The 27,842-nt window shown below is 45.6% G+C and overlaps 1 protein-coding gene across 3 annotated transcripts in view; it reads left to right on the top strand.

Annotated features, from left to right (window-relative positions):
- Positions 1-27,842, top strand: part of LOC144508987 (uncharacterized) — a 174,417-nt gene that overhangs the window by 141,335 nt on the left and 5,240 nt on the right. Inside the window, exons 1-2 of one of the 3 annotated variants that reach the window (XR_013500374.1) lie at positions 23,966-24,294; positions 27,597-27,670. Coding sequence is in view for 1 of the 3 variants with exons in the window: in XM_078237207.1 (XP_078093333.1) it covers positions 27,597-27,670 (74 nt within the window). In the remaining 2 variants the exon portion in view is untranslated. Of the gene's footprint in view, positions 1-23,965; positions 24,295-27,596; positions 27,671-27,842 lie in introns of those variants that run through there. The other 2 variants (XM_078237207.1, XR_013500375.1) reach the window with 2 other exon arrangements.

Raw genomic sequence — 27,842 nt, 5'->3', positions numbered from 1 at the left:
GGAAAGGGTGCAGAGGAGATTTACCAGGATGTTGCCTGGTATGGTGGGAAAATCGTATGAGGAAAGGCTGAGGGGCTTGAGGTTGTTTTCGTTAGAGAGAAGAAGGTTAAGAGGTGACTTAATAGAGGCATACAAGATGATCAGAGGATTAGATAGGGTGGATAGTGAGAGCCTTTTTCCTCGGATGGTGATGGCTAACACTAGGGGACATAGCTTTAAATTGAGGGGTGATAGATATAGGACAGATGTTAGAGGGAGGTTCTTTACTCAGAGAGTAGTAAGGGTGTGGAATGCCCTGCCTGCAGCAGTAGTGGACTCGTCAACATTAAGAGCATTCAAATGGTTATTGAATAAACATATGGATGATATTGGAATAGTGTAGGTTAGATGGGCTTTAGGTTGGTTTCACTGGTCAGCGCAACATCGAGGGCCGAAGGACCTGTACTGCGCTGTAATGTTCTATGTTCTAGTCTGGGAGCTGTGATCTGAAGCTTCCTGTGATGGCCAGATAAGGGAAGTTGTTTACATTAACCCAGACAATGTGACTCTGATTTTTATGGCTGCTATGTATGGGACATGTAAAATGAACTAAACATCATAGCATCATTCAAAAGTAATTTCACTGGATGTTCGATTCATGTGATCGGTTTCTGGTAACACAATTGCCTGGGTGACAGAGAAACTTTCAGAAGCGAGTGGAGAATTGTGGATAAAAAGACATGTGAGTCCTTTGTTTGGCAGCGATAACTCGAAGAGACCATTACAAGAAAAAGACTTGTACCCTGAAGGATGCTTCAGAGAACAAGAAGATAGATTCTACATCGAGGATATTTCTTGGCCAAAATTTTCCTAAACTCGGTAGTATCTATTTTCAGTTAGTTAACATTCTTGTTTAGTTAGAGTTAAAGCACAGTTTAAGAGTTAAAGTTCAGTTGAAAGTTGATGTTCAATTGGAGTTAAAGTTCAGTAAAGAGTTAAAAAGTTGCAACTGTTTATGTTTAAGTTGGTACTAGAAGCGTTAAATAAAGAAATAATTGAATTACTGTCCTTGTTTGTCTCATTATAGAATCATAGAAACCCTACAGTGCAGAAGGAGGCCATTCGGCCCATCGAGTCTGCACCAACCACAATCCCACCCAGGCCCCCATATCCCTACATATTTTACCCGCTAATCCCTTTAACCTACGCATCTCAGGACTCTGAGGGGCAATTTTTAGCATAGCCAATCAACCTAACCCGCACATCTTTGGACTGTGGGAGGAAACCGGAGCACCCGGAGGAAACCCACGCAGACACAAGGAGAATGTGCAAACTCCACACAGACAGTGACCCAAGCCGGGAATCGAACCCAGGTCCCTGGAGCTGTGAAGCAGCAGTGCTAACCACTGTGCTACCGTGCTGCCCCCAAACTGGAATGCTTGGAAAGTGTTTAAATTAAAGCTGTATAGCACACTTTTACTATGTACACTGGCAATCATGGCTGCTGTAAAATAATGCATGCAGATATTGGGTAGAGTCATAGAAGTTTACAGCATGGAAACAGGCCCTTCGGCTCAACTTGTCCACGCTGCCCTTTTTAAAAAAAACCCTAAGCTAGTCCCAATTGCCCGCATTTGGCCCATATCCCTCTATACCCATCTTACCCATGTAACTATATAAACGTTTTTTAAAAGACAAAATTGTACCCGCCTCTACTACTACCTCTGGAAGCTTGTTCCAGACACTCACCACCCTCTGTGTGAAATTATTGCCCCTCTGGACCCGTTTGCATCTCTGCCCTCTCACCTTCTAATTTTAGACTCCCCTCCCTTTGGGAAAAGATATTGACTATCTAGCTGATCTATACACCTCATTATTTTATAGACCTCCATACAGGAACAGGATTAGGTTCAGTTGCGACATTCCAATGGTCAGAAAACAGGACCCAATCCCTAATGCACACACACATGAACAGTAGCCACTTGACTAATGTACCAGAGAGTTGCAAGAATCCAGGCATTCATTGAACGGGAAGGCAAGAAATTTGGGTGGGGGGAATCTCTCAACAGAACTTTCTTGTATCAAAGTTTGACAAGGAATGGACAACATTAGAAGCTGGAGTTTATATATCATTTTGGAATATTATGAGCAGGACTGGGAACTTTTAACCCTTCAGGTCTGCTCTGCCATTCCAATAGATCCTGGGTGATCTGCACCTCAATTTCATATTTCCAACTTTCCCCTTTGACTCTCGATACTTTTATCTAACAAAAATCTATCTCAGTCCTGAAGGCTCCAATTCAACAAGCATCTGCAGCTGTTTGAGAGAGAGAGAGTTCCATATTTCTATCGGGTCTTGCTCAATAGGAAACACTCATATATATTGGTTTCTGATCCACTCAGTACAATCACCACAAAAGAAACAGACCATCCCTTTGTTGAGGCCCTGGGGTAGATGTGGTGTAGGCACGGTTTTCATGTTTGGGGTGTGTAATGAGCTCCTCCAATATTCTTCACTAAACATGACTGCACCTAACCACTGGATGGAGGCCACTAGAGGGTCTGGCACCCATCAAGGCCCACATGCACATGACCCTTGCTCCATTATTCAAGGAAAATATGGAAGATATTAGTGAGGAATTAAGTCCCTTTTTCTGGAGGCTGCTGTATGGGAGTCGGGAGGCAGGTGTCTTTTCTCTATCTGTCCAGAGGGGTTAAAAGGCTATAAATCTAGCATCCACATGAGCCAATTTTTTTTGTGCCAACTGTTACTGAAGAAGGATATATGTCTGTGGGGATATTGCTTACATTGGAACTTTAGAGATAGCCAGCTGTTAAGAACTATACCTTGTCATGTTTAAGTATTTTCAATTGGTAGAAGTTATGCTGATTACTTTTGTTATATTTTAATTTTATCGTTCAATAAAGTTTGTTTTAATATAAGCTTCCTAGTGGGTCAATAGGATCACACCTGGAGTGAAACATCTTATGCTCGCCCTGATGCCAAAATCAAATAAATTTGGGCCTAGGCTAACTTCATAACCTACCTTGGAGTTCCTGATCTGGTCGCTAACAGTGATGTCTCAAAAGCACTGTCACTGCTGCCATTGAGACATTAGGTTACTGGGTTTGCAAAGAGCAGTGATGGTAGGTTTGATGTACGCAGAGAAATCCCATGGCCTGTGTGGTGAACCATAGATGGTTACCACTATGGGTACTTGTACATATGTTACTCTTGTTGCTGTTGGGGTTAGGGTTGGGGTGTTCCACCTGTTAGCATTGTTCTGTGGTACACTTCGTTTGGCCCCGCCTTCTTACAGGCGTATAAAGGTCACTGCTACTTCCTAGTAGCCCTCAGTCTGGGATAGTATTGTTAAGCAGTGTGCTCTATTCTTGTTGTGAATAAAAGCCTTTATTCCCGGGTACGACCTTGTCTCCCGTGTGGATCAATCGCGCATCAGCCTGTCCTCAGGCGAACCTTCCCTGTGTCAAACTAATGTGTCCAGCACTGGAGACATGGCTGCAGAGAGGATTGATTAACTGTTTGTCTCATAAGTTGGCCATACATTCTCCCTTTCCACAGTGAAGATTGAACAAGTAACTGAGACAGGGCAGTGCTGCCAGGCACTGCATTGCCCCTTGTGCCTCAGACGCTGCACTGAGTTTCGGGCTTCTCACTTGGGGTGAACTTTTTCACAATTTCAGTTGGGGTCTGAGGACAGGAGAAGACTGTCAGGTGGAAATAAAAAGAGAGACAAATGCTGACATGAGTTTTGAGCGTCTGAAGAGGAAAGAGTGTCTGGATAAAGGGTTGGAAAGCTGGATACAGGATGGTACCTGTGTGAACTGGGTTCAAAGGAAGAGAACACCTTAATAAACTGGTAGGCAACACAGAGTGGGAGGGTGGATTAAGAGATTGTTAAGATAACTTATGATTCTGGATTGTCCGTGGAAACTTAAAAGGGTCGATGGAATTTTCAATTTAAAGACAGAGTTGCCTGGGGCCCTCAAGAGAATGGCATGTTTTTTATTCATTTGTGGGACATGGACGTCACTGGCTGGCCAGCATTTATTGTCCATCCCTAGTTGCCCTTGAGAAGGTGGTGGTGAGTTGTCTTCTTGAATCGCTGCAGTCCATGTGCTGTGGGGAGGGAATGGGGAGGGAACTCCAAGATTTTGGCCCAGCAACTGTGAAGGAACAGCGATATGTTTCCAGTCAGGATGCTGAGTGGCTTGGAGGGGAACTTGCGGGTAGTGATGCTCCCGTGTATCTACTGCCCTTGACCTTCTAGATGGAAGTGGTCATGGATTTGGAAGGTGCTGTCTCAGGATCTTTGGTGAATTGCTGCAGTGCATCTTGTAGATAGTACACACTGCTGCTACTGAGCGTTGGTGGTGGAGGGAGTGGATGTTTGTGGATGTGGTGCCAATCAAGTGGGCTCCTTTGTCCTGGATGGTGTCAAGCTTCTTGAGTGTTGTTGGAGCTGCACCCGTCCAGGCCAGTGGGGAGTGAGGCCTAGGAGTCCTTGTGCCTATTCTCTGATGAAGTTGTGTGAGCCTGTGCGCACAATGAGGTCTCCATGGGGAAAGTAGTGGGCACTATGGAGAAGCTGGTCCAGCAGAACACCCAGTTCATACCAGAGATGTGCAGAGACCTGCCCTCTATCACTGTCGCCACAGGTCAGCTTTTGCAGGGCTACCCGAGAGGGGGATGGGACACCACAATCTTCCTCCAGGTGCCCCTTCCCCAGAAGAGGTCAGGCAGAGGTCCTTGGGCATCCAAATAGAGGAGGAGAAGCTGTTGGATGTGCAGCAGACTGGGCAACTAGGGATGGGCAATAAATGATGGCTACCCCTGGCACCTCCATTTAGGTCTTTGTGAGGGCATCTGGACCTTCCAAACTCCTCCTGCCTGTAACCCCTTCCACTTCATCCTCTGTGACCACAGAGGAAGCAGCTACCCCTCAGCGGGACAGCCAGAAGGCCTCCAGATTTTGAACCTCCCAGGGACACCTGCCAAGACTATCCATGTATTCATGATAACAGGGCCAACTAGTGATCAGGCTGCCTCCTCCATCCTTGCTGTGGATGCTAGGGGAGCACCTCGAAGTGGTAGGGAATGCAAGATTAAGAAATTTTGATTTCACATGTGGTTGCCCTGGTAATATGATTGTTAATCTTATGACACTTTCGTAAATATAGCTCACTGGCCCTTGAATGAATTCCTACATTGTTTATTTGTGATCTAGTCCTTTCGCCTGTGCATTAACCCCACACCCCGAACCACTTTCTGAGGTATACCCCAGGCCTGATCTATGTCCCCCAGAATCAGGCACGTGCAGGGAGAAAAAGGCATTTGCCAGGGTCCTTGCAAACCATCTTCAAGAAGTCTTCGGAACATGTGGCGCCTTTCCCCTTTACACACTGACCTGAGCCAGTGTCCTAGCATTGTCTGCGCTGCACTATGGGGTTCCCCTTCAGTTGTCCAGTTGAGCTGAATCTCATGCACAAGAGTCCAGTGTGAGCTTCGCCTGAGTCCAATTAACGGGATGTGAAATTGTTTTCACGCCAACCTCTGGCAATAGCAACCTGCCAAGGTGGGCGCGAGTGCGCGTTCCCCCGACTCTTTGGTCATGCTAGATTTTTCCTCCCACCCTCGTTAAACCTGCTGTGGGGGTGGGGGGTTGTGGGTGCATGCGGTCCGGGGTCTGGGACGGGGGGGTGGGGGGGGGGGGGGGTGTCTGGAATATTCTGTCCAGTGACTTTGTTTTACATTTTTATGGATTAAAAGCCAATGCTCACAAAAGAAAAATTCTAAATATTGATGTAGGTGTTCCTGGAAATGTACTGGTGGTTTTCCACTTCCCACATTCACTTTGTGTTGGCAATCCCTACACTGCACCGTGGAACAACTTATGTCTACATGTTACACGCTTCAGGATCATTTTTTTGGCAGATTTTTGGAAGTTATTGTGACATTTTAGAAACTGCTAGCATTGGTTAGTTCACGAGGTTGGCACGTAACAATATGAAACTAAATTTAATACTACCCTATCAATGTGAACAGACACTGACCTGTCTATGTACTCATCACTTCCAGGGTAGAGAGAAACAACAGAAAATGACGGTACTGCAAAATCTGGGTTATTCCCATCCAAAGAACCACAAGGAATTTTTTGGGATTTTCCTGGTTTTATTTGAAGATCTTTACTCCACTAAGTGCATTTTTGTTGAACTCCTTGCTCCCTACTCACTCTGTCAAAAATATGTATTCCCTTCATGCAACGCAATCAACTCATGAAACCTCTGTTAATTTTAAAAGATACTTCCGTGCGGTTGGGTGTCTTCAAGACATTTAACAGATTTGAAAGCAGCCCTACACAATGACACAAGCTGTTATAAATCTGCCACGCCAATTATTCGGGAGGAATTGAAGTTGACGTCACCACTCCCCCATTTTAAAATGTGGAAAGAGTTTCCAAGCTCTAGCCCAGCTTTCTCCAGACAAGCCTCCAAGTGACTCAAAGAACAAAGAAAGTTACAGCACAGCAAAAGGCCCTTCGGCCCTGCAAACCTGCACCGACCATGTTGTCCAACTGAACTAAAACCCCCTACCTTTCCGGGGACCATATCCCTCTATTCCCATCCTATTCACGTATTTGTCCAGACGCCCCTTAAAACTCACTATCGTATCTGCTTCCACTACCTCCCCTGGCAGCGGGTTCCAGGCACCCACCACCGTCTGTGTAAAAAAACTTGCCTCGTACATCTCCTTTAAACCTTGCCCTTTGCACTTTAAACCTCTGCCCCCTAGTAATTGACGCTTCCACCCTGGGAAAAAGCTTCAGATTATCCACTCTGTCCATGCCCCTCATAATCTTGTAGACTTCTATCAGGTCTCCCCTCAACCTCTGTCGTTCCAGTGACTCACCTGAGGAATGCTTAGATTGTAATTCTCCAACTTCATCACGAGATGTGCCTCTGTGTAGTAAAACTGAAAGGAGAGAGAGAGAGGGGCACCACTTATGGAGATATGTGAGTTTAAGATAATTCAAGACAAACAAGAATGTGCATGCCAGTCACTTCAGATAGGAACTGGCTTTTATCTTTCCCCAATTATCTGATGGACATTTGCTTTTCATTTCTTTTGTGACCGCACCAACATGTTCTCATTGCTACAAGGAATCGCGGTGACGTAACCTGTTCCCCTGAAGATAACGTCTATCTTCCCAATTCACGGAAGAGTGATTTCATTGACTCTCAGATAAAGACGGCTTATCGTGAAACTGATGAGATCAAGAGATCCCAGTTTAGATCGCCGGTTTGCGCCCATCTCATCTAAGTGATTGAGAGGGGCACTGAAATTGGCATCGACCCCTCTGGACTCGGAAAACAAAAAGGGATCTCATTCCTGATCATCATCCGATTATCCATGCTGGAAAACACAAGTGTGAATGTCGATCTGGATCTGATGAAAGCATCCAGGAAAGATTAGTTACACTCAATGTCTCAACTCTGATAAGAATGACGATTTGTACCTGGATCAAAGGGCAGATGAAATCTGTATGATCTGATGGAAATAAATTTGAAACAAAATAGCCTGAATACCATTGGGTACAATCATGCCGGCTGTTCACGCCACACTCCCGCTGCAGCACGGTTGGAGAATTTGTCACCCAGCGGGATGGGAAAATCCCGCCGGCTCGAACAGCCATCAGATTCCGGAGCACGTATTTCCCTTTTGTGTATTTCAGCATGAGTTGTAGCACCTTCTCCTGAGCTGGACGGTTGACTTTGTAGACATGAGGATAACATCAAGGCCGACACCTCCAGTATGGTTCTGAGGGAGTGCTGCACTGTTGGAGGTGCTGTCTTTGGAGTTTATTAAACTGAGACCCTGTCTGCCCCAGAGGGGAGATAAGGAGCCCATGGCATTATTACAAAGAGGAGCAGGAGATTTCTTCCCAAGTGTCCTGGTCAATATTTATCACAATTTACATCACAAAACAGATTATCGAGACATTATCACACTGCTGTTTGTGGGATCTTGCTGTACGCATTTCCTGCTTTGCAGCTGTGTGTACACTTCAAAAACCCCTCATTGACTGGGAAATGCTGTGCAATGTCCTGAGGTTGTGAGAGGCGTTATATCAATGCAAGTTTATCTTTCTTTCACAATGATCTACTTGTTGCTGGGATTATCCGTCACGCTTTCAGCTATCAAAACGAATCACGACATGTTCTCACTTCTCACCACAGCTGCCTGCACCAGTTTTTACTTCTGCCAGCAACTCACCACAAAAAGCAGATACATGCTGCAAACCTCACAGTTCACCCATCCAGACTCCAGTGCCCCAGAAAAGAATCTGCTGCTGGTGGCTTTCTGTATGAATAGCCAGATCGCAGTAAACAACGACTTGCGCTTTGCGCGTGCAGGAAGAGACCCCCAGGGAGAGGAAAATGAGGCCAGCAGGGATGTCAGGGAGGAAGGGAAAGGACAACAATGAAGAGAGGTTGCAGTGGAGTAGAGAACCTTAGATACAGGTGGAATATAGGATCTTGGGGAGGTTTTGAAAGTACAGAGGGAGCTGGTAAGGTACAAGGTGGTGGACACAGAGTTTTAGAAGCAGCAATAATGTATGAATCTGCAGGAGGAGCAAGGAAGAGACCATTCAACCCGCCATGGGAATCATCATGGGAGGGGGACAGAAAATTTGATGGACCACTTCAGGGCTGGTGCAACCAGAAAATCCCACCCAGAGGACTGGGAATGAAATTAACGACTTGTATTTATACATACTGAACCGAAACCTACTTGCCTTTCACAATCTCAGGCTGTCCCAAAGCACTTTACACCTAATTGAGTACTTTTGAGACGTAGCCACTCTTGTATTGTGGGAATAGATGGCCCAGTAGTATTAGCGCTGGACTATTAATACAGAAACTCAGCGAATGTTCTGTGGACCCCGGTTCGAATCCCGCCACGGGCAGATGGTGGAATTTGAATTCAATCAGAAGTATCTGGAATTATCTGATGACCATGAAATCATTGTCGATTGTTGGAAAATCCATCTGGTTCACTAATGTCCTTTAGGGAAGGAAACCTGCCGTCCTTACCTGGTCTGGACTATGTGGGACTCCAGAGCCTCAGCAATGTGGTTGACTCTCAACTGCCCTCGAGTAACTAGGGATGGGCAATGAATGCTGGCCAGCCAGTGACGCCCATGTCCCACAAATTAATTTTTTAAAAAGCAGCCAATATTCTACACAGCAAACTCCCACAAATAAGCAATATGACACCTGCTTGGTAGCCTGTTATTATTTTTAATGATGTTGTTTGAGCGATACGTATTGTTAGGACAGCAAGGAGAACTGCTCTTCGGAACTTCACCTTGGGACCTCATAGATCCACCTCGGACAGTCGGGTTCGAGATTTCAGCTGGATGATGGAGGCTATGACAGTGCAGCACTCTCACAGTACCATCATCACTAATAACCGAGATCCTGTGCTGAGGCCTCTGCAGTGGGACTTCAACCCACAGCCTCCTGACTCAGAGGTGAGAGTTTTACCCACTGAGCCACAGCTGTCATCTTGAACAAAGGAGAGAAAATAATTTCTTTCTATTTGCTGTCACTCTCCAACAACCCCAATACACCAGGTCGGGAGAACATATCATTTCTTGTTAAAATAAATTATTGATAGTCACATTACTTGACAAATCCTTTTGTTTTTCCCACTGAATTCTATTGAGGATATGAATTATTGCAGTGCAACCTTCAAATTTGAAGGATATATTCACTTTCTAGCATACTGAACTGAATCCTATTTGCCATTCTTAAGCTGAAGCAATAATGCAAGGTCAAAATTCTAAATCTTTATAAGTTACATACAATTACTTAAAAAGTATAACATGGAAATAAACTATTTATTCTAACGGTCATCTAGATATTGATCCTCCACATGAACAGTCGATCCAAGCCCCTGCCACCCATGTTCCAGGGACAACACCTTCCAAACCCCCAGCCCCCAGCATTATGTGTGCCCCTGTGGACTGAGGGTCATAAAGAATCACGAGGTAGGCTTGAATACTTCAATACTGGGAGCTGTTTATTGAAGGTGTTCACTCACATAGTAACATAGAAACTAGAAGCAGGAGTAGGCCATTCGGCCCTTCGAGCCTGCTCCGCCATTCATTTTGACCATGGCTGATCATCGAATTCAGTATCCCTGATCGACCCTTCCCTCCATATCCCTTGATCCCTTTAGCCACAAGAGCTATATCTAATTTCTTCTTGAAATCAGACGTTTTGGCCTCAGCTACTTTCTGTGGTAGTAAATTCCACACATTCACCACCCTCTGGATGAAGAAATTTCTCCTCACCTCAGTCCTAAAAGGTTTACCCCTTTTCCCCAAACTATGATCCCGAGTTCTGGACTGCCCCACCATTGGGAACATTCTTTCCGAATCTACCCTGTCTAACCCTGTTAGAATTTTATAAGTTTCTATGTGATCCCTTCTCAGTCTTCTAAACTCTAGTGAATATAATCCTAACCGACTTAGTCTCTCCTCATGAGAGACATTTGAGAAGGTGACCAAAGAGGTGGATGAGGGCAAAGCGGTTGATGTGGTGTATATGGATTTCAGCAAAACGTTTGATAAGGTTCCCCATGGTAAGCTTTTGCAGAAAATATGGACACATGGGATTGAGGGTGATTTAGTGGTTTGGATCAGGAATTGGCTAGCTGTAAGAAAACAGAGGGTGGTGGTTGATGGGAAATATTCATCCTGGAGTTCAGTTACTAGTGGTGTACCACAAGGATCTGTTTTGGGGCCACTGCTGTTTGTCATTTTTATTAATGACCTGGATGAGGGTGTGGAAGGATGGATTAGTAAATTTGCGGATGACACTAAAGTCGGTGAAGTTGTAGACAGTGCGGAGGGAAGTGGCAGGTTACAGAAGGACATAGATAAGCTGCAGAGCTGGCTGAGAGGTGGCAAATGGAGTTTAATGCGGAAAAGTGTGAGGTGATTCACTTTGGAAGGAGTAACAGGAATACAGAGTACTGGGCTAATGGTAAGATACTTGGTAGTGTGGATGAACAGAGGGATCTGGGTGTCCATGTGCATAGATCCCTGAAAGTTGGCACCCAGAGTGATAGGGTTGTTAAGAAGGCGTACGGTGTGTTAGCTTTTATTGGTAGAGGGATTGAATTTCGGAGCCAGGAGGTCATGCTGCAGCTGTACAAAACTCTGGTGCGGCCGCATTTGGAGTATTGCATACAGTTCTGGTCACCGCATTATAGGAAAGATGTGGAAGTGTTGGAAAGGGTGCAGAGGAGATTTACCAGGATGTTGCCTGGTATGGTGGGAAAATCATATGAGGAAAGGCTGAGGGGCTTGAGGTTGTTTTCGTTAGAGAGGAGAAGGTTAAGAGGTGACTTAATAGAGGCATACAAGATGATCAGAGGATTAGATAGGGTGGATAGTGAGAGCCTTTTTCCTCAGATGGTGATGGCTAGCACGAGCGGACATAGCTTTAAATTGAGGGGTGAGAGATATAGGACAGATGTTAGAGGTAGGTTCTTTACTCAGAGAGTAGTAAGGGCATGGAATGCCCTGCCTGCAGCAGTAGTGGACTCGTCAACATTAAGAGCATTCAAATGGTCATTGGATAAACATATGGGTGATATTGGAATAGTGTAGATTAGAGGGGCTCTAGATTGGTTCCACTGGTTGGCGCAACATCGAGGGCCGAAGGGCCTGTACTGCGCTGTAATGTTCTATGTTCTATATAACAGACCTGTCATCCCAGGAACCAGCCTGAAAACCTTCGCAGTACTCCCTCTACAGCAAGGACATCCTTCCTCAGATAAGGAAACTGCGCGCAATACTCCAGGTGTGGCCTCACCAATGCCCTATACAATTGCAGCAAAATGTCCCTATCCCTATACTCAAATCCTCTCGCTATGAAGGCCAACATACCATTTGCCTTCTTTACTGCATGTTGCACTTACTTTCAGTGACCGACGCACGAGGACACCAAGGTCCTGCTTGAGTATCCACCTCTCTCACTTTACACCCATTCAAGTCACCCATTCAGGATCACCTGACCTGTACTCTCAAAGGGGCAGTCTGCACCCCAAGCCCCAACATACTACACCCAGGACCTGGATAAACAATGGCAGCAGGTGCATGGGAAAACTATCATCTGCAAGACTCCCTCCAAATCACACACCCTGCTGACTTGGAACAATGTGGTGACCCACTGTAATTACATGTTGTATGCCTGGACACACCCCTGCTGCACCTGGCCCAAGACTCCTCCCTTTCCACCCGAGACCCCTCCCTTTCCACCCGAGACTCCTCCCTTTCCACCCGAGACTCCTCCCTTTCCACCTGAGACTCCTCCCTTTCCACCTGAATGAGGTATAAAGGTGATGGTTCCTCCCCCCTGCCTCAGTCTGGGCCAGGTTAGCTACAAGGGTGTGTTCCAGTTCTTTGCGATTAAAAGCCTGTTATTTTCACTCACTCGCTGGAGTCCTCGTAATTGATGGTGCATCAAACAATAGGGCCATTTATTCTCTATCACTGAGACAACATCCCGAAACTCTTTTCAGAATGGTGCTGCGAGTGTACCTACACCACATAGACTGAAGTGGTTCAAGAAAGTGCCTCAGAACCACCTTCTTGAGATAATTAGGATTGGCAAAAAATGCTGAGCTTGCCAATGATGCCAACATCTCATGACATCTCCTAGCTGTTCAAAAGGGCGGCACAGTGGCACAGTGGTTAGCACTGCTGCGTCACAGTGCCAGGGACCCAGGTTCAATTCCCGGTTTGGGTCACTGTCTGTGCGGAGTCTGCACGTTCTCCCTGTGTCTGAGTGGGGTTCCTCCGGGTGCTCCAGTTTCCTCCAACAGTCTGAAAGATGTGCAGGTTAGATGGATTGTCCGTGCTAAGTTCTCCCTCAGTGTACCCGAACAGGCGCCGAGTGTGGCTACTAGGGGATTTTCACAGTAACTTCATTGCAGTGTTAATGTAAGCCTACTTATGACATTAATAAATTTTAAAAGTTTAAAATTACGAATGGATGTCTACTTCCAAGCAGCTTCATACATACCATTGTTACTATAAGATTCACTGCTTCTGCACATGGTGTATACTCTGTCAATGCTCCTGAAAGGGCCATAAAAAGTGAAGTTTGAAGTTTATTTATTAGTCACAGGTAGGCTTACATCAACACTGCAATGAAATTTCCCTAGTCGCCACATTCTGGCGCCCGTTCGGGTCGATGCACCTAACCAGCACGTCTTTCAGAATGTGGGGGGAAACCGGAGCACCCGGAGGAAACCCATGCAGACACGGGGAGAACGTGCAAACTCCACACAGACAATAACCCGAGCTGGGAATCGAACCCGGGTCTCTGGTGCTGTGAGGCAGCAGTGCCAACAACTCTGCCACTGTGCCACCCTGGAGGGCGCCTTGAGGGTATGATGGGGCCACTGTGTTGGGTGAAGGGCATGAGTTTCTATTTAAGAGAACCATAAGAGGCCATCGGGTGAGTGGGGGCTTGAGTTAGCATTGAGCTAACATGGGGCAATGGGAGTGGCATCGTGAGTGGGTTGGGAGAAGGGGTGCCAGAGAACATAAAATGCAACCAAACAAATGGGACGAGTCCCAGAGAACCGAGGAGGGTCTTTTAAACAGCCTGCCACAGCACTCAGCCACCCCAGTGGGCCCGACTCTAAACCGGGCAAATCCCGCCCTCCCCCCCCCCGCCGCCCCCCCCCCCCCCCCCCCCCCCCCCAGCCCCACACCGCTCCGCAAAAGAGTGAAAGTAAACAGGCACTTTTAATGAGGTGGGTTTGCCGAGTTAGGAAATTACCTGACTGAAGACACCCACCTCGGTAGCAAAGTTCCGAACCATGGCTCCTGCTTTCGACAGTAATTCAAGTTGCACATTCAATACACAGAGGGCGGTGGGTGCCTGGAACTCGATGCCGGGTGAGGTAGCGGAAGCGGATACAATAGTGGCTTTTAAGGGGCGTCTGGACAAATAGATTATTAGGATGGGAATAGAGGGATATGGTCCCCGGAAGAGTCGGAGGTTTTAGTTCAGTCGGGCAGCATGGTCGGTGCAGGCTTGGAGGGCCGAAGGGCCTGTTCCTGTAATTTTCTTTGTTCTTTGTTCTTAGTCCTCATGGTAAAAATAATCTTCTGCTTTCTGGTCTAAATCTCTTACTGAATCTTGTACATAAAAAATAAAGATTAGGTGTCGACCGTATGGCCCATTGAGCTTCCTCGGTCATTAATACAATCATGTTGATCCTGGGTTTTAGCTTCATTTTCCCAACCATTTCCCCATATCCCTTAATCCCCTGACGGACCAAAAGTCTATCCACGTCCTTTTCTTCCAGCTGCCTCAATCTCCGGGAACAGTTTGCTTCGACTCCACCAACTGAAAGTTCCCCTCTATGCCACCCACCATCCTGACCTGGAAATATGTCACCGTTCCTTCACTGTCGCTGGGTCAAAATCCTGGAACTCCCTCCGCTAACAGCACTGTGGATGTACCTACACCACATGGAGAGCTGCGGTTCAAGAAGGCTGCTCACCACCACTTTCTCAAGGGCTAATTAGGGTTGAACAATAAATGCTGGCCTTGCCAGTGAGGTCCATGTCCCACGAATGATCAAAAAATAATCCGACCACTTATGTTAAATGGTTTCATCACATCACCTCATAACCTCCTCTACTTGAACGATGGCGGCCTTAATCTTCAAGTATGTTGGATCCATTAAATTGTTGGATGTAATATTAAAGGAGCTTAATTTTGGAAGACTTTCTGTGCCAATTTCAAATAACTTACAAAAAATTATATCACTCAGTAACCCTCAAAACATTAACCAAAACCTTCCCCATTTTAACAACATATCTTGGTCGGATGCCACAAGACACACAATGTAATTCTCGGCCTCATTCTTTGTTTAACGCCATTATCGCATTCTTTTTCCATTAAAATGCTCAGAGACTAATGTGGTCTCATTAGACAGTTACTGGGAAAGCAGCAGAGAGTTACAATCCAACTGTTTTGAAACCAGATGACCTCCCAGTGACCGCAGCTCTCAGCTTGATCTCCACAAAAGCCATTTCAGCCCCAACATAACAGAACAGCAACTTCTAAAATTAAAGAGAGAGGGCAACAGGCCAAGTGAAAACCATATCCTGTTTCTTTTGGGTAAAGAGGTCAAACAAAAGAAGAGAAAGAACAGGCACTTCGGCAGCAACGAACCAACCGCGACGCCACAACTTCAAATTCCAAAATTCAAAACCTGCAGGACTGAACTCAGAACAATATTTTACTAAGAGTACGGGATAGATGTTCCGGACGTCTAGTTGTGTAAAATGACCTTTAATCATTTTTGCATGCTTCACTCCAAGAGGAAAACAACTGGTAAGCAGCAATTAGAAAGACATATGCCTTTTTCTTGGAATTATCCCAGGCCTCCGTCCCCCTCAATACGCTTTTTTTTTTTCACAGCCTCTCCTTTGTGAAAATATTCTTGGAAACAATACGCTGTTTAAACATCGCAGTTCAAAGGATGGCAGGGCAATGATCCTCGCACCGCTGTTATTTTTGTCTGGACGGGTCAAATTAAAGCAGGCCAGCTCCTGAGAAGCTTTGTTTCAATCAGATATTGCAGAAATGTTAGATCGCAACATTTGTCACCGGGATAATCAGTGCAGAATGAAATAATCAGTTAGGGCAATCCTGGCAGTGCGTTGAAAGGAAATAGAAAGGATGAGTGATCAGTCTGTACAATGCGTAGACCAAGGTGTTTTATTCAGAATGCACAAAGGTCCCTGGGTCATTAGCATTTCACTAACAAAGGCTGCATTTATTCAGCTGGCTTTACTTAACTGCTGCATTCACTCATAGACTTCCCATATAGACCACACTTACCATGCAAGTAATTGGACAGTGCAGCTATATACATGGACTTTGTGTTTATCCTGTAGCCGGCACAGTAGGGCAGCAATGACCATAGAATACTAGGGATTTGTAAAGGACGAGAATACATTTTTGCAAGTTTTCTCTTGATATTTGTTTTTTTATTAGTGTCACAAGTCGGCTTACACGAACACTGCATTGAAGTTACTGTGAAATCCCCTAGTCACCACACCCCGGCGCCTGTTCAGGTACACTGAGGGAGAGTTTAGCATGGCCAATGCACCTAACCAAGTTAGTCACATCTTTGGACTGTGAGAGGAAACCGGAGCACCCGGAGGAAACCCACGCAGATACGGGGAGAACGCGCAAACTCACACAGACAGTGACCCAATCCCCAGGAATCGAACACGGGTCCCTGGTGTTGTGAGGCAGCAGTGCTAACCACTGTGCCACTGCGCTGCCCGATATTGATATTGCAAAATTAAAGTGAGTGCCTTTGAGGGTTTGAAATTCATTAACTGGCGATATATCAACGCAATCCCTTGGATTGGTGTCGAACATCTGAGGGAGTGGGTTTCCTCTGGGTGCTCCTATTTCCTCCCACAGTCCAAAGATGTGAGGGTTAGGATGATTGGTCATGCTAAATTGTCCCTTAGTGTCAGGGGGACTCACTAGGGTAAGTGCATGGGGTTACGGGGATAGGACCTGGGTGGGATTGTGGTCGGTGCAGACTCGATGGGCCGAATGGCCTCCTTCTGCACTGTAGGGATTCTATGCATGAATGAGGAATGTTCAATTTCCCCACCCACTTCGCAAACAAACACCACCATTGTTTTTTGCATTTCCCCAAACTCTGGGGAAAGATCGGAGAGGTTATTTTTATTGTCGGCTGTGCCTCGGTTTGAGGATGACGTCTGCCATGGGTTTTCGTGTGGCTGAACGGAATGATTCTTGACCCAGACATCTTTAGGCACATGGGCCAGGACATCCAATGAGGTAATGAGTTCAGGAGTGAAGGTTCCTAATCTTTCCTCCGTTGTCACTGCTCTGCATCATCATGATGTGGCTTAATGGACAAGTGTTGCTATTTTGAAAGATTGGTAGCAGGTTCCTCCCAGTTGATGATGTCAATGTTGCTGCACTTTACGCAGAGCCTCAGATTGTCTTTGAAGAGTTTTCTTCATCCTCCCCAAAACGTTGAGTAAACAGGACCTGGTGGGGAGATGCCTTTTAGCCATTCAGACACAGGGGGTGATTCTCCCCTCTTCCCTGTGCTAGTTTTCTGTGCAGCGGAGTGGGAGAATCTCGCAGCCGGGCATGCGTAGGATTCGTGCATGTGTTCCTGCCGCGCGTGCATCCCCCAGTGCCCGATTTCTGGTGCTGTCCGATTCACGCTGGAAACCGGCAGGAACACCTGCTTTTAATGACATGCTAATGTGATCCACGGGCCCGTGACTGAATTCTCGGAGAGCCCGCTAGCCTCTCCCACCCCGCCAGAGTATTTCACTCCAGCGGGGATTACAATTGCTCCCCACTTTCGAGGAAATATTGGGGCGATCCCACTGCAGTGAAGGGGGCAATCAGGGTTACGCAGGGGGTTGGGCGGCATGGGTGGCGCCTACTGGGCATGGGCATCCTGGCAGTGCCAGCCCGTACTGCCCATGGGGCAAAATGCCAATGCCCAGGGGGTGCCTTGGCACTGCCCATTGGGTATGGGGTAATTTCAAGGGAGCAGGACATATAGGGGGCAGGGCCTGGTGGGGGCAGGACTTATGAGGCAATCAGTGGGGGTGGAGGGTCCCGCTGCCACTCTGCCTGGGGATCGATGGGGGCAGGAGGGAGGCCAGCAATTGGTGGGGAATGGGTGGGGGTCATCTGGGGGAGTGGGGGTCGGCCTGCGGGGATAGGGGGCTGGAGACCATGGCAGCCCAGGGCCGATGGGGGGGGCGGAGGGTTAAAATCTTTTTGGAAGAACTTAGTGTCCTCTCCGGTGAAGTTTGTTCTGCAGGAGTTTGCCTAAGTATATGTGGAGCTGGCTTCAAGAAGGACATTAGTGTTTGTTCAACAGTCCTCCCATTGGGTCCAGAGGATATGGCAGAGGCATTGCTGAAGGAGTTTCTCTAGTGCTCATATGTGTCATCTTATGCATTCTCCAAGGTGGCCTTCAAGACAGGCGACAACGCAGAATTGCCGAGCAGAAACTGATAGCTAAGTTCCGCACGCATGAGGACGGCCTCAACCGGGATCTTGGGTTCATGTCATACTATCTGTAACCCCCACGACTTGCCTGGGCTTGCAAAATCTCACTAACTGTCCTGGCTTGAGATAGTTCACACCTCTTTAATCTGTGCTTAACCCTCTCTCCACTCGCATTGTCTGTACCTGTTAAGATTTGATTACCTGTTAAGACTCACATTCCAATTACAATTCTTGTCATTGAGTTTGTGTCTATATATGCCCTGTTTGTGAACCAAATCCTGCACTCACTTGATGAAGGAGCAGCGCTCCGAAAGCTCGTGCTATCAAATAAACCTGTTGGACTTTAACCTGGTGTTGTGAGACTTCTTCTTATGTGTCACTGACTCTGAGTCCAGGTCTGACTGCAGTACAGGAGTGCGAAGATGATAGCTGCTCTGTACACTGGGACATTTGTTGACGTACAAGGCAGTAGAAAGTGTCCAATCGCAATGAGGCGAGCATCATATGTAGTTGGTGCAGGCTTGATTGGTCAATTTGGGTTTTTATTCAGCGTATTATCATTGTAAGTTGCAGTGGAGAAGTGTTAACTTCAGTGAGACAATATAAAATAGTCCCAGAAAGAGATTCAGAATCATGGGGCTGGATTCTCTGACCTCACCCGCAGCTGAGATTCTCCAGTCCTGCTGCAGTGAATGAAGGTTTGGCTGAGCACCAAATTCTCCGTTCTCGCTAGCAGCGCAAGCAGAGCGTGCACGACCGGAGAATCCAGCCAATGATGTATTTAAACGTTGTCTGAAATTTGAATTATTTCTCAAACTAGTAAACAACATTTTCCTCATATTAACTTGCAGAAAGTAATTGTTCTTAGTCATTAATTCATTAGTAGGCATAAAGGGCCATAAATTCCCAGGTCCTGATGAGATATATCCCAGGCTGCAATGGGAGGCAAGGGAGGAGATTGCATGGGCCCTGATGGAAATAGTTAAATCTTCGTTGGCCCCAGGTGAACTACCAGATGACTGAATTCATTCGAAAAAAAGTTCTCATTCGAACTGTCAGATGTATCAAAATCAACTTTCAGAAGTACCTGTCAAAGGAACCTAATAAAAGTGTCAAGTGGTCCTGTAAAAAGGAGCTGTAAAAAGTGTTAAAATGACTTGTCAAAGAAAGCACCTGTCAAAGGGAACTGTCAAGCTGTCAAGGCATTTAAAAGTCCTGCCCTTTAAAACTTTGAAAATAGGTTGGGCATGTTAAAAAAAAAGATTGCTTGCTATTCCACTTTGTCTGTTGATATGAGCCTGAAGGTTTCTTTTATTGGATTAGTGCTTCATGACTGAATTCACAACCATCCATTATCACAGCAGGGTGCCTGCCAGTTCAGTTTGATTAACAGCTACAAGTGGTTACAGAGGTTTTAATGTGGGATTATGAATTCCAAACCTTGTTGCACTAAGGCATTGTGCATTTGAATGGAATGTTTGTTGTTTTAAGGATTTAGTTAGTTAAAGGTAGGAAATGGGTTTTTATGAAGGAGCATTTTGTCAAATACTATGAAGTCTACAATAGACACTTGGGTTGGGATTTTCCAGCTGCGCTCACCCCAAGACCAGAAAATCCTGCCCGAGATAAACAGACCTTTCCATAGTCTGCCCCCACCTGCTACGATTCCCGTGGTGTGTGGGACAGGAACATTCCACCCTTGAACTTTATTTTATGGAACTGTATTTTATCTCATTTCTGTATGAGTCCTAAGGCATGCTCATGGTGGATATTTGGTAAGGGCAAAGAATGTTGGATGGAGGACAAGGGTTGACATGAGTTGGCACTAAGTTGGGTATGGGGCAATAAATGTACACAGGAGGTGGATGGAGGGGCATAGGTTGATATAGAAGCTAAAAAGGGCCATGGGGTGGAGTGGCGCACCTTGGCATGGGAGGCATGAGGGGTTATTGGGATGGGTGGTGGACATGAGGTGGCATGAATAGGGTATTGGAAACATGCTGTGGGGGGTGGGGGTGGAGGGATTAAGGGGTGAAACCTGGAGGGACATTTCATTTAAATATATAATCATATTATATATATATATTAGGGCACAATCTCAGAGCCCCAGACAGGCCTTCTGCCCAGCCTACCACAACTGGGCCAAAGTCTTCAATGAGATATAGGTAGGTTAAGTGAGTGGGCAAAAAATGGGGATGTGGTAAAATGTGATGTTGTTCAGTTTGCAGTAAGAATAGAAAATATTATTTAAATGGGGAGAGACACCGAGGGATCCAGGTATCCTTGTTCATGAATCACAAAAACGTAGAATGCAGGTGTGTCAAGTAATTGGCAAGGTGAACATTGACATAGAACATAGAACAGTACAGCACAGAACAGGCCCTTCGGCCCAAGATGTTGTGCCGAGCTTTATCTGAAACCAAGATAAAGCTATCCCACTCCCTATCATCCTGGTGTGCTCCATATGCCTATCCAATAACTGCTTAAATGTTCCTAAAGTGTCTGACTCCACTATCACTGCAGGCAGTCCATTCCACACCCCAACCACTCTCTGCGTAAAGAACCTACCTCTGATATCCTTCCTATATCTCCCACCACGAACCCTATAGTTATGCCCCCTTGTAATAGCTCCATCCACCTGAGGAAATAGTCTTTGAACATTCACTCTATCTATCCCCTTCATCATTTTATAAACCTCTATTAAGTCTCCCCTCAGCCTCCTCCGCTCCAGAGAGAACAGCCCTAGCTCCCTCAACCTTTCCTCATAAGACCTACCCTCCAAACCAGGCAGCATCCTGGTAAATCTCCTCTGCACTCTTTCCAGCGCTTCCACATCCTTCTTATAGTGAGGTGACCAGAACTGCACACAATATTCCAAATGTGGTCTCACCAAGGTCCTGTACAGTTGCAGCATAACCCCACGGCTCTTAAACTCCAACCCCCTGTTAATAAAAGCTAACACACTACAGGCCTTCTTCACAGCTCTATCCACTTGAGTGGCAACCTTTAGAGATCTGTGGATACGAACCCCAAGATCTCTCTGTTCCTCCACAGTCTTCAGAACCCTACCTTTGACCCTGTAATCCACATTTAAATTAGTCCTACCAAAATGAATCACCTCACATTTATCAGGGTTAAACTCTATTTGCCATTTTTCAGCCCAGCTTTGCATCCTATCTATGTCTCTTTGCAGCCTACAACAGCCCTCCACCTCATCCACTACTCCACCAATCTTGGTGTCATCAGCAAATTTACTGATCCACCCTTCAGCCCCCTCCTCTAAGTCATTAATAAAAATCACAAAGAGCAGAGGACCAAGCACTGATCCCTGTGGCACTCCGCTAGCAACCTGCCTCCAATCCGAAAATTTTCCATCCACCACCACCCTCTGTCTTCGATCAGATAGCCAGTTACCTATCCAATCGGCCAACTTTCCCTCTATCCCACACCTCCTCACTTTCATCATAAGCCAACCATGGGGGACCTTATCAAACGCCTTACTAAAATCCATGTATATGAAATCAACTGCCCTACCTTCATCAACACACTTAGTTACCTCCTCAAAAAATTCTATCAAATTTGTGAGGCACGACTTGACCTTCACGAATCCGTGCTGACTATCCCGGATTAATCCGCATCTTTCCAAATGGTCGTAAATCCCATCCCTAAGGACCTTTTCCATCAATTTACCAACCACCGAAGTAAGACTAACCGGTCTATAATTACCAGGGTCATTTCTATTCCCTTTCTTAAACAGAGGAACAACATTCGCCATTCTCCAGTCCTCTGGCACTATCCCCGTGGACAGTGAGGACCCAAAGATCAAAGCCAAAGGCTCTGCAATCTCATCCCTTGCCTCCCAAAGAATCCTAGGATATATTTCATCAGGCCCAGGGGACTTATCGACCTTCAGTTTATTCAAAACTGCCAGGACATCCTCCCTCCGAACATCTATTTCCTCCAGCCTATTAGCCTGTAACACCTTCTCTTCCTCAAAAACATGGCCCCTCTCCTTGGTGAACACTGAAGAAAAGTATTCATTCATCACCTCGCCTATCTCTACTGACTCCATACACGAGTTCCCACTACTGTCCTTGACCGGCCCTAACCTCACCCTGGTCATTCTTTTATTCCTCACATAAGAGTAAAAAGCCTTGGGGTTTTCCTTGATCCGACCCGCCAAGGACTTCTCATGTCCCCTCCTAGCTCTCCTAAGCCCCTTTTTCAGCTCATTCCTTGCTAACTTGTAACCCTCAATCGAGCCATCTGAACCATGTTTCCTCATCCCTACATAAGCTTCCCTCTTCCTTTTCACAAGACATTCCACCTCTTTCGTGAACCATGGTTCCCTCACTCGGCCATTTCCTCCCTGCCTGACAGGGACATACCTATCAAGGACACCCAGTATTTGTTCCTTGAAAAAGTTCCACTTTTCATTAGTTCCTTTCTCTGACAGTTTCTGTTCCCAACGTATGCCCCCTAATTCTTGCCTAATCGCATCATAATTACCTCTCTCCCAATTGTAAACCTTGCCCTGCCGTACGGCCCTATCCCTCTCCATTGCAATAACAAAAGACACCGAATTGTGGTCACTATCTCCAAAGTGCTCTCCCACAACCAAATCTAACACTTGGCCCGGTTCATTTCCCAGTACCAAATCCAATGTGGCCTCACCTCTTGTCGGCCTATCCACATATTGTGTCAGGAAACCCTCCTGCACACACTGCACAAAAACTGCCCCATCCGAACTATTTGACCTACAAAGGTTCCAATCAATATTTGGAAAGTTAAAGTCCCCCATGACAACTACCCTGTGACCCCCACACATATCCATAATCTGCTTAGCAATTTCTTCCTCCACATCTCTATTACTATTTGGGGGCCTATAGTAAACTCCTAACAACGTGACCGCTCCTTTCCTATTTCTAACCTCAGCCCATATTACCTCAGTGTGCAGATCCCCCTCGAAGTGCCTTTCCGCAGCCGTTAAACTATCCTTGATTAACAATGCCACTCCTTCACCTCTTTTACCAGCTTCCCTACACTTACTGAAACATCTATACCCCGGAACTTCCAACAACCATTCCTGTCCTTGTTCTACCCACGTGAATGGAATATTTGCTTTTATGTCAAAGGTGGGGCAGGAGTGGAATATAAAATTCGGGTAGTCTTGCTACAACTGCACAGGACACTGGTGAGGCCACACCTACAGTGTACAGTTTTGATCTCCATATTTAAGGAGTGATATACTTGCATTGGAATTCAGAGAAGGTTGATTCCTGGGATGAAGGGGTTGTCTTCTGAGGAAAGGTTGAGCAGGTTAGGCCTCTAGTCCTTGGAATTTAGAAGAATGAGAGGTGATTAAATTGAAACCGCTAAGATTCTGAGGAGGACTTGACAGAGTGGATGCTGAGACGATGTTTCCCCTCATGGGGGAATCTAGAACTAGGGGGACACAGTTTAAAAATAAGGGGTTTCCCATCTATGATGGAGTTGGGGAGGAATTTCTTCTCTCAGAGATCAGTGGAGGCTGGGTCACTGAATATCTTCAAGGTTGAGTTAGACAAGGGAGTGTGACGATTCTACACCTTTAAGAAATGTATTTGTCATGTTTATTATGCAGGGTCTGTTTTAGCAGTTTTTAAATTATTGATGTCTTTTTGTCTACATCCAACAGTCCTGTATTGTTACTACAACAACATAATTTCTCTTAATTGCTAGAGTGATTGTTTTAGTCTGGGCTAATGCTGTCCTGTTGTTTTAGTGTTCCCCTGGGGTTTTGTCGAGTAGGATTTAAATTGGTTGATTGACAGATAAGGTCATATGACTGGTTGGTGCTAGACTTGTACAGCGCAATCAAGTCAGATGCTGCTTTGAGTTGTTAGAAAGCAGTGCCTCTCTTTTCCCTTTACTGAAGTTGGAGACTAGGATCTGGCAGAAAATAAGTCTCTAACTCTGAGAGTCTGCTGTATCAGAGATGCTGTTTGGAAGCTATAAAGAGAGATATCCCTTTCATCTCTGAAGTCTGGAGACTGGGAGCTGCCAGGGACTAGATTTACTTCTCTGAAGATCCGCTGTCTGAGGATATATCCTTCTCTGGAAACTGCTGCCTGGATCACAGTCCCAAAGTGTTAAAAGGCTGGAAAGCTAGTATCCACATAAGTATATCTGTTTTTGGTGCTAATTTGTTCTAAATAAAGGATTTATGTTTTTGGGGGACACTGCTAAATTGGAACAATAGAGATAGCTAGCTGTCAAGAATTATACTTTGTCATGTTTAAGTGTTCTAATTGGCAAACGTTGTGTTAGTTCTTTTTGTTATATTCTAAATGTGTTCATAAATAATGTTTGTTTTGATAAAAGCTTCCTGGTGGGTCAATTGTATCATACCTGGAATGGAACATAGGAACGTAGGAACTAGGAGTAGAAGTAGGCAAATTCAGCCTTTTGGAGTCTGCCCAGCCATTCAATCAGATCATGGCTGATTTCTCCATGGTCTCAAATCCAGCTCTCCACCTGTTCCCCATATCCCTCTCTCCCTTTTTTTATTAGAAATATATCTATCTCCTTCTTGAAACCATTCAATGATTTACCGCGCTATGGGGCAGCGAGTTCCACAAATTCACCACCCTCTGCGAGAGGAAGTTCCTCCCCATCTCAGTTTTCAATCTACCGCCTCTCAACCTCTACCTGTGACCTCTTGTTTGTGATTGCCCCATAAGAGGAAACATTTAGTCTACATTTATTTTATCAATCCCTTTTAAAATTTTATATACCTCGATCAGATCCCCCTCATCCTTCTAAAGTCCAGCGGGTACAAGCCCAAACTGTTTAATCTCTCCTCATACGTCAACCCTTTCATCCCCGGAATCAATCTGGTGAACCTCCTCTGAACTGCCTCCAAAGAACAAAGAACAAAGAACAGTACAGCACAGGAAACAGGCCCTTCGGCCCTCCAAGCCTGTGCCGCTCCTTGGTCCAACTAGATCAATCGTTTGTATCCCTCCATTCCCAGGCTGCTCATGTGACTATCCAGGTAAGTCTTAAACGATGTCAGCATGCCTGCCTCCACCACCCTACTTGGCAGCGCATTCCAGGCCCCCACCACCCTCTGTGTAAAAAACATCCCTCTAATATCTGAGTTATACTTCGCCCCTCTCACCTTGAGCCCGTGTCCCCTCGTGAACGTCACTTCTGATCTGGGAAAAAGCTTCCCACTGTTCACCCTATCTATCCCCTTCATAATCTTGTACACCTCTATTAGATCTCCCCTCATTCTCCGTCTTTCCAGGGAGAACAACCCCAGTTTACCCAATCTCTCCTCATAGCTAAGACCCTCCATACCAGGCAACATCCTGGTAAACCTTCTCTGCACTCTCCCTAACGCCTCCACGTCCAATGCCGCAACATCCTCAAATAAAGAGACCAAAACTGGACACAATACTCCAGATGCGGTCTCACCAACACTCTATACAATTGCAACAACACTTCTCTACTTTTATACTCCAGTCCCTTTTGCAATAAATGCCAACATTTAATTTGCCTTTTTTATTATGTGCTGCGCCTGCATACCGACTCTCTGCGGTTCATAAACACAGACACCCAGATCCCTCTGCCCGGACACATTTTGAATCTGTTTTCCATTTAGGTAATAATTTACTTTTCTATTTTTTTTGCCAAAATGGACAACCTCACACTTATCCACATTAAACTCCATCGGCCAAATTTTGGCCCATTCTCCTAGCCTATCTATTACCGGTTGTAAAATCTTTATATCCTCTTCACTGCCTGCTTTCCCATCTATTTTAGTCTCATCCGCAAATTTTGGTATGTTACACTCTGCCCTTGCTTGCAGAGCATTCATACTGATTGTAAATAGTGCAGATCATTTATATAGATTGTAAACAGTTGAGGTCCGAGCACTGACCCCTGCAGCACCCCACTAGATACATTTCGCCAGCCAGAGAAGGGCCCGTTTATCCCGACCCTCTGCTTTCTGTCAGTCAACCAATCCTCAATCCTGTCTAATACTCTAACCCCAAACCCCTGTGATCTCACCTTCTGGATCAATCTTTTATGCGGCCCTTTATCAAACACCTTCTGTAAGTCTAGATATACCACATCCTTTGGCTCCCCATTATCCACCTTGCTGGTTTCATCCTCAAAGAACTCAAGTGAATTTTGCCAAGTATGACTTTCCCTTCATAAAACCATGCTGACAATGGGGAGGCCATGGCCTAGTGGTATTATCGCTAGACTATTAATCCAGAAACTCAGCTAATGTTCTGGGGACTCAGGTTCAAATCCCGCCATGGCAGATGGTTGTATTTGAATTCAGTGAGGCTGACAGATACCTACCTGACTCTGCATCAGGAAGTTGTGGATTCAGGTCCCACTATAATCTAGGTTTACGCCAGTGCCAGATTGAGACTTGGTGAGGCCCTAAGCTATATAAAGCTTGGAGGCCCCTTGTTAAAAAGTTACACCAAAAGGTCTCACAAAGGTGCGTACCAAAACAGGACCTTGGGTCGCCACAAAAAAATTGAAAACATAATTATGCCTTTTAATTATTCAATAGCAAGGTATTTAAAGTGAAAAATACAAATTATTTTCAAATGAATGCATTTACTGATTACATATTTATCATTTGGCTGGGTGGATCTCTCTCATAGATTTTGGTAATTTTGGTAATTTTTTGAGTTGCTCTTCAAGCTGGTGCTTTCTTTTTCTTTTCTGGTATCCGCTCTTAAATGTTCTCTTCATTGTAAACCTTCTGAAATTTTGTGAGGCCCCTGCAGATTGTGAGGCCCTAAGCTGTAGCTTGTTTAGCTTATGCCTAAATCCGGCACTGGTTTACGCTTTGGCGCAGTACTGAAGGAGTGTTGCATTTTCAGACGTGTTGGCTTTCAAATGAGACATTAAATCAAGGCCCTGTCTGTTCCTCCATGTGAACATAACAGATCCCTTGGCACAAGTCTAAGAAGAATGGATCTGTTGTCTCCAGTGTCCTGGCTAATTTTGGTCCTTCAACTAACATTGCTAAGAACAGATTATTTGCTCAGTATCTAATTACTGTTATTGAGACCTTGCTGTGTACCAATTTTCTCCTGTGTTTTCTCCATTAGTGACTATATTTCAAAAGTACCTCATTGGTGGGAAAGTCTTTTGGGATGTCCAACACCAATGGAAGACTTTACATAAATATTTATTTCTTCTTAATACATTCTGGGAATAAAGATATCTACAAAGTTCAATATCTTCAGTGCCCTTGTGACACAAGCTAGCAACCCAGCAATGTATGTTATCTGGGTATGGCTACAGCACAGTGCAATTTCAGTGTCAGAGATAACAAGCTGGTGATTTCCACGTACTTCAGTGTAATCACATTGTAACCAAATTCCTAACTTTGAGGCTAACTGCAAGCTCCACCCAAATTGAATATTTTTTTCCTTTATTTTCTTTAGGCACAGACAGGGTGGACAGTCAGAGGCTTTTTCCCAGGGTGGAAATGTCAATTACCAGGGGGCACAGGTTCAAGGTGAGAGGGGGTAAAGTTTAAGGGGGATGTGCGGGGGAAAGTTTTTCACGCAGAGTGTGGTGGGTGCCTGGAACGCGCTGCCAGAGGAGGTGGTGGAAGCAGGCGTATTAGCAACATTTAAGAGGCATCTGGATGGGTCCATGAATAGGGAGGGAATAGAGGGATACCGACC

This window comes from Mustelus asterias, chromosome 21 (genome assembly GCF_964213995.1).
Source record: "Mustelus asterias chromosome 21, sMusAst1.hap1.1, whole genome shotgun sequence".
NCBI lineage: Eukaryota > Metazoa > Chordata > Chondrichthyes > Carcharhiniformes > Triakidae > Mustelus > Mustelus asterias.
Note: the sequence above shows the minus strand (reverse complement) of the source record. Positions and strands in the feature narration are given on the sequence as shown.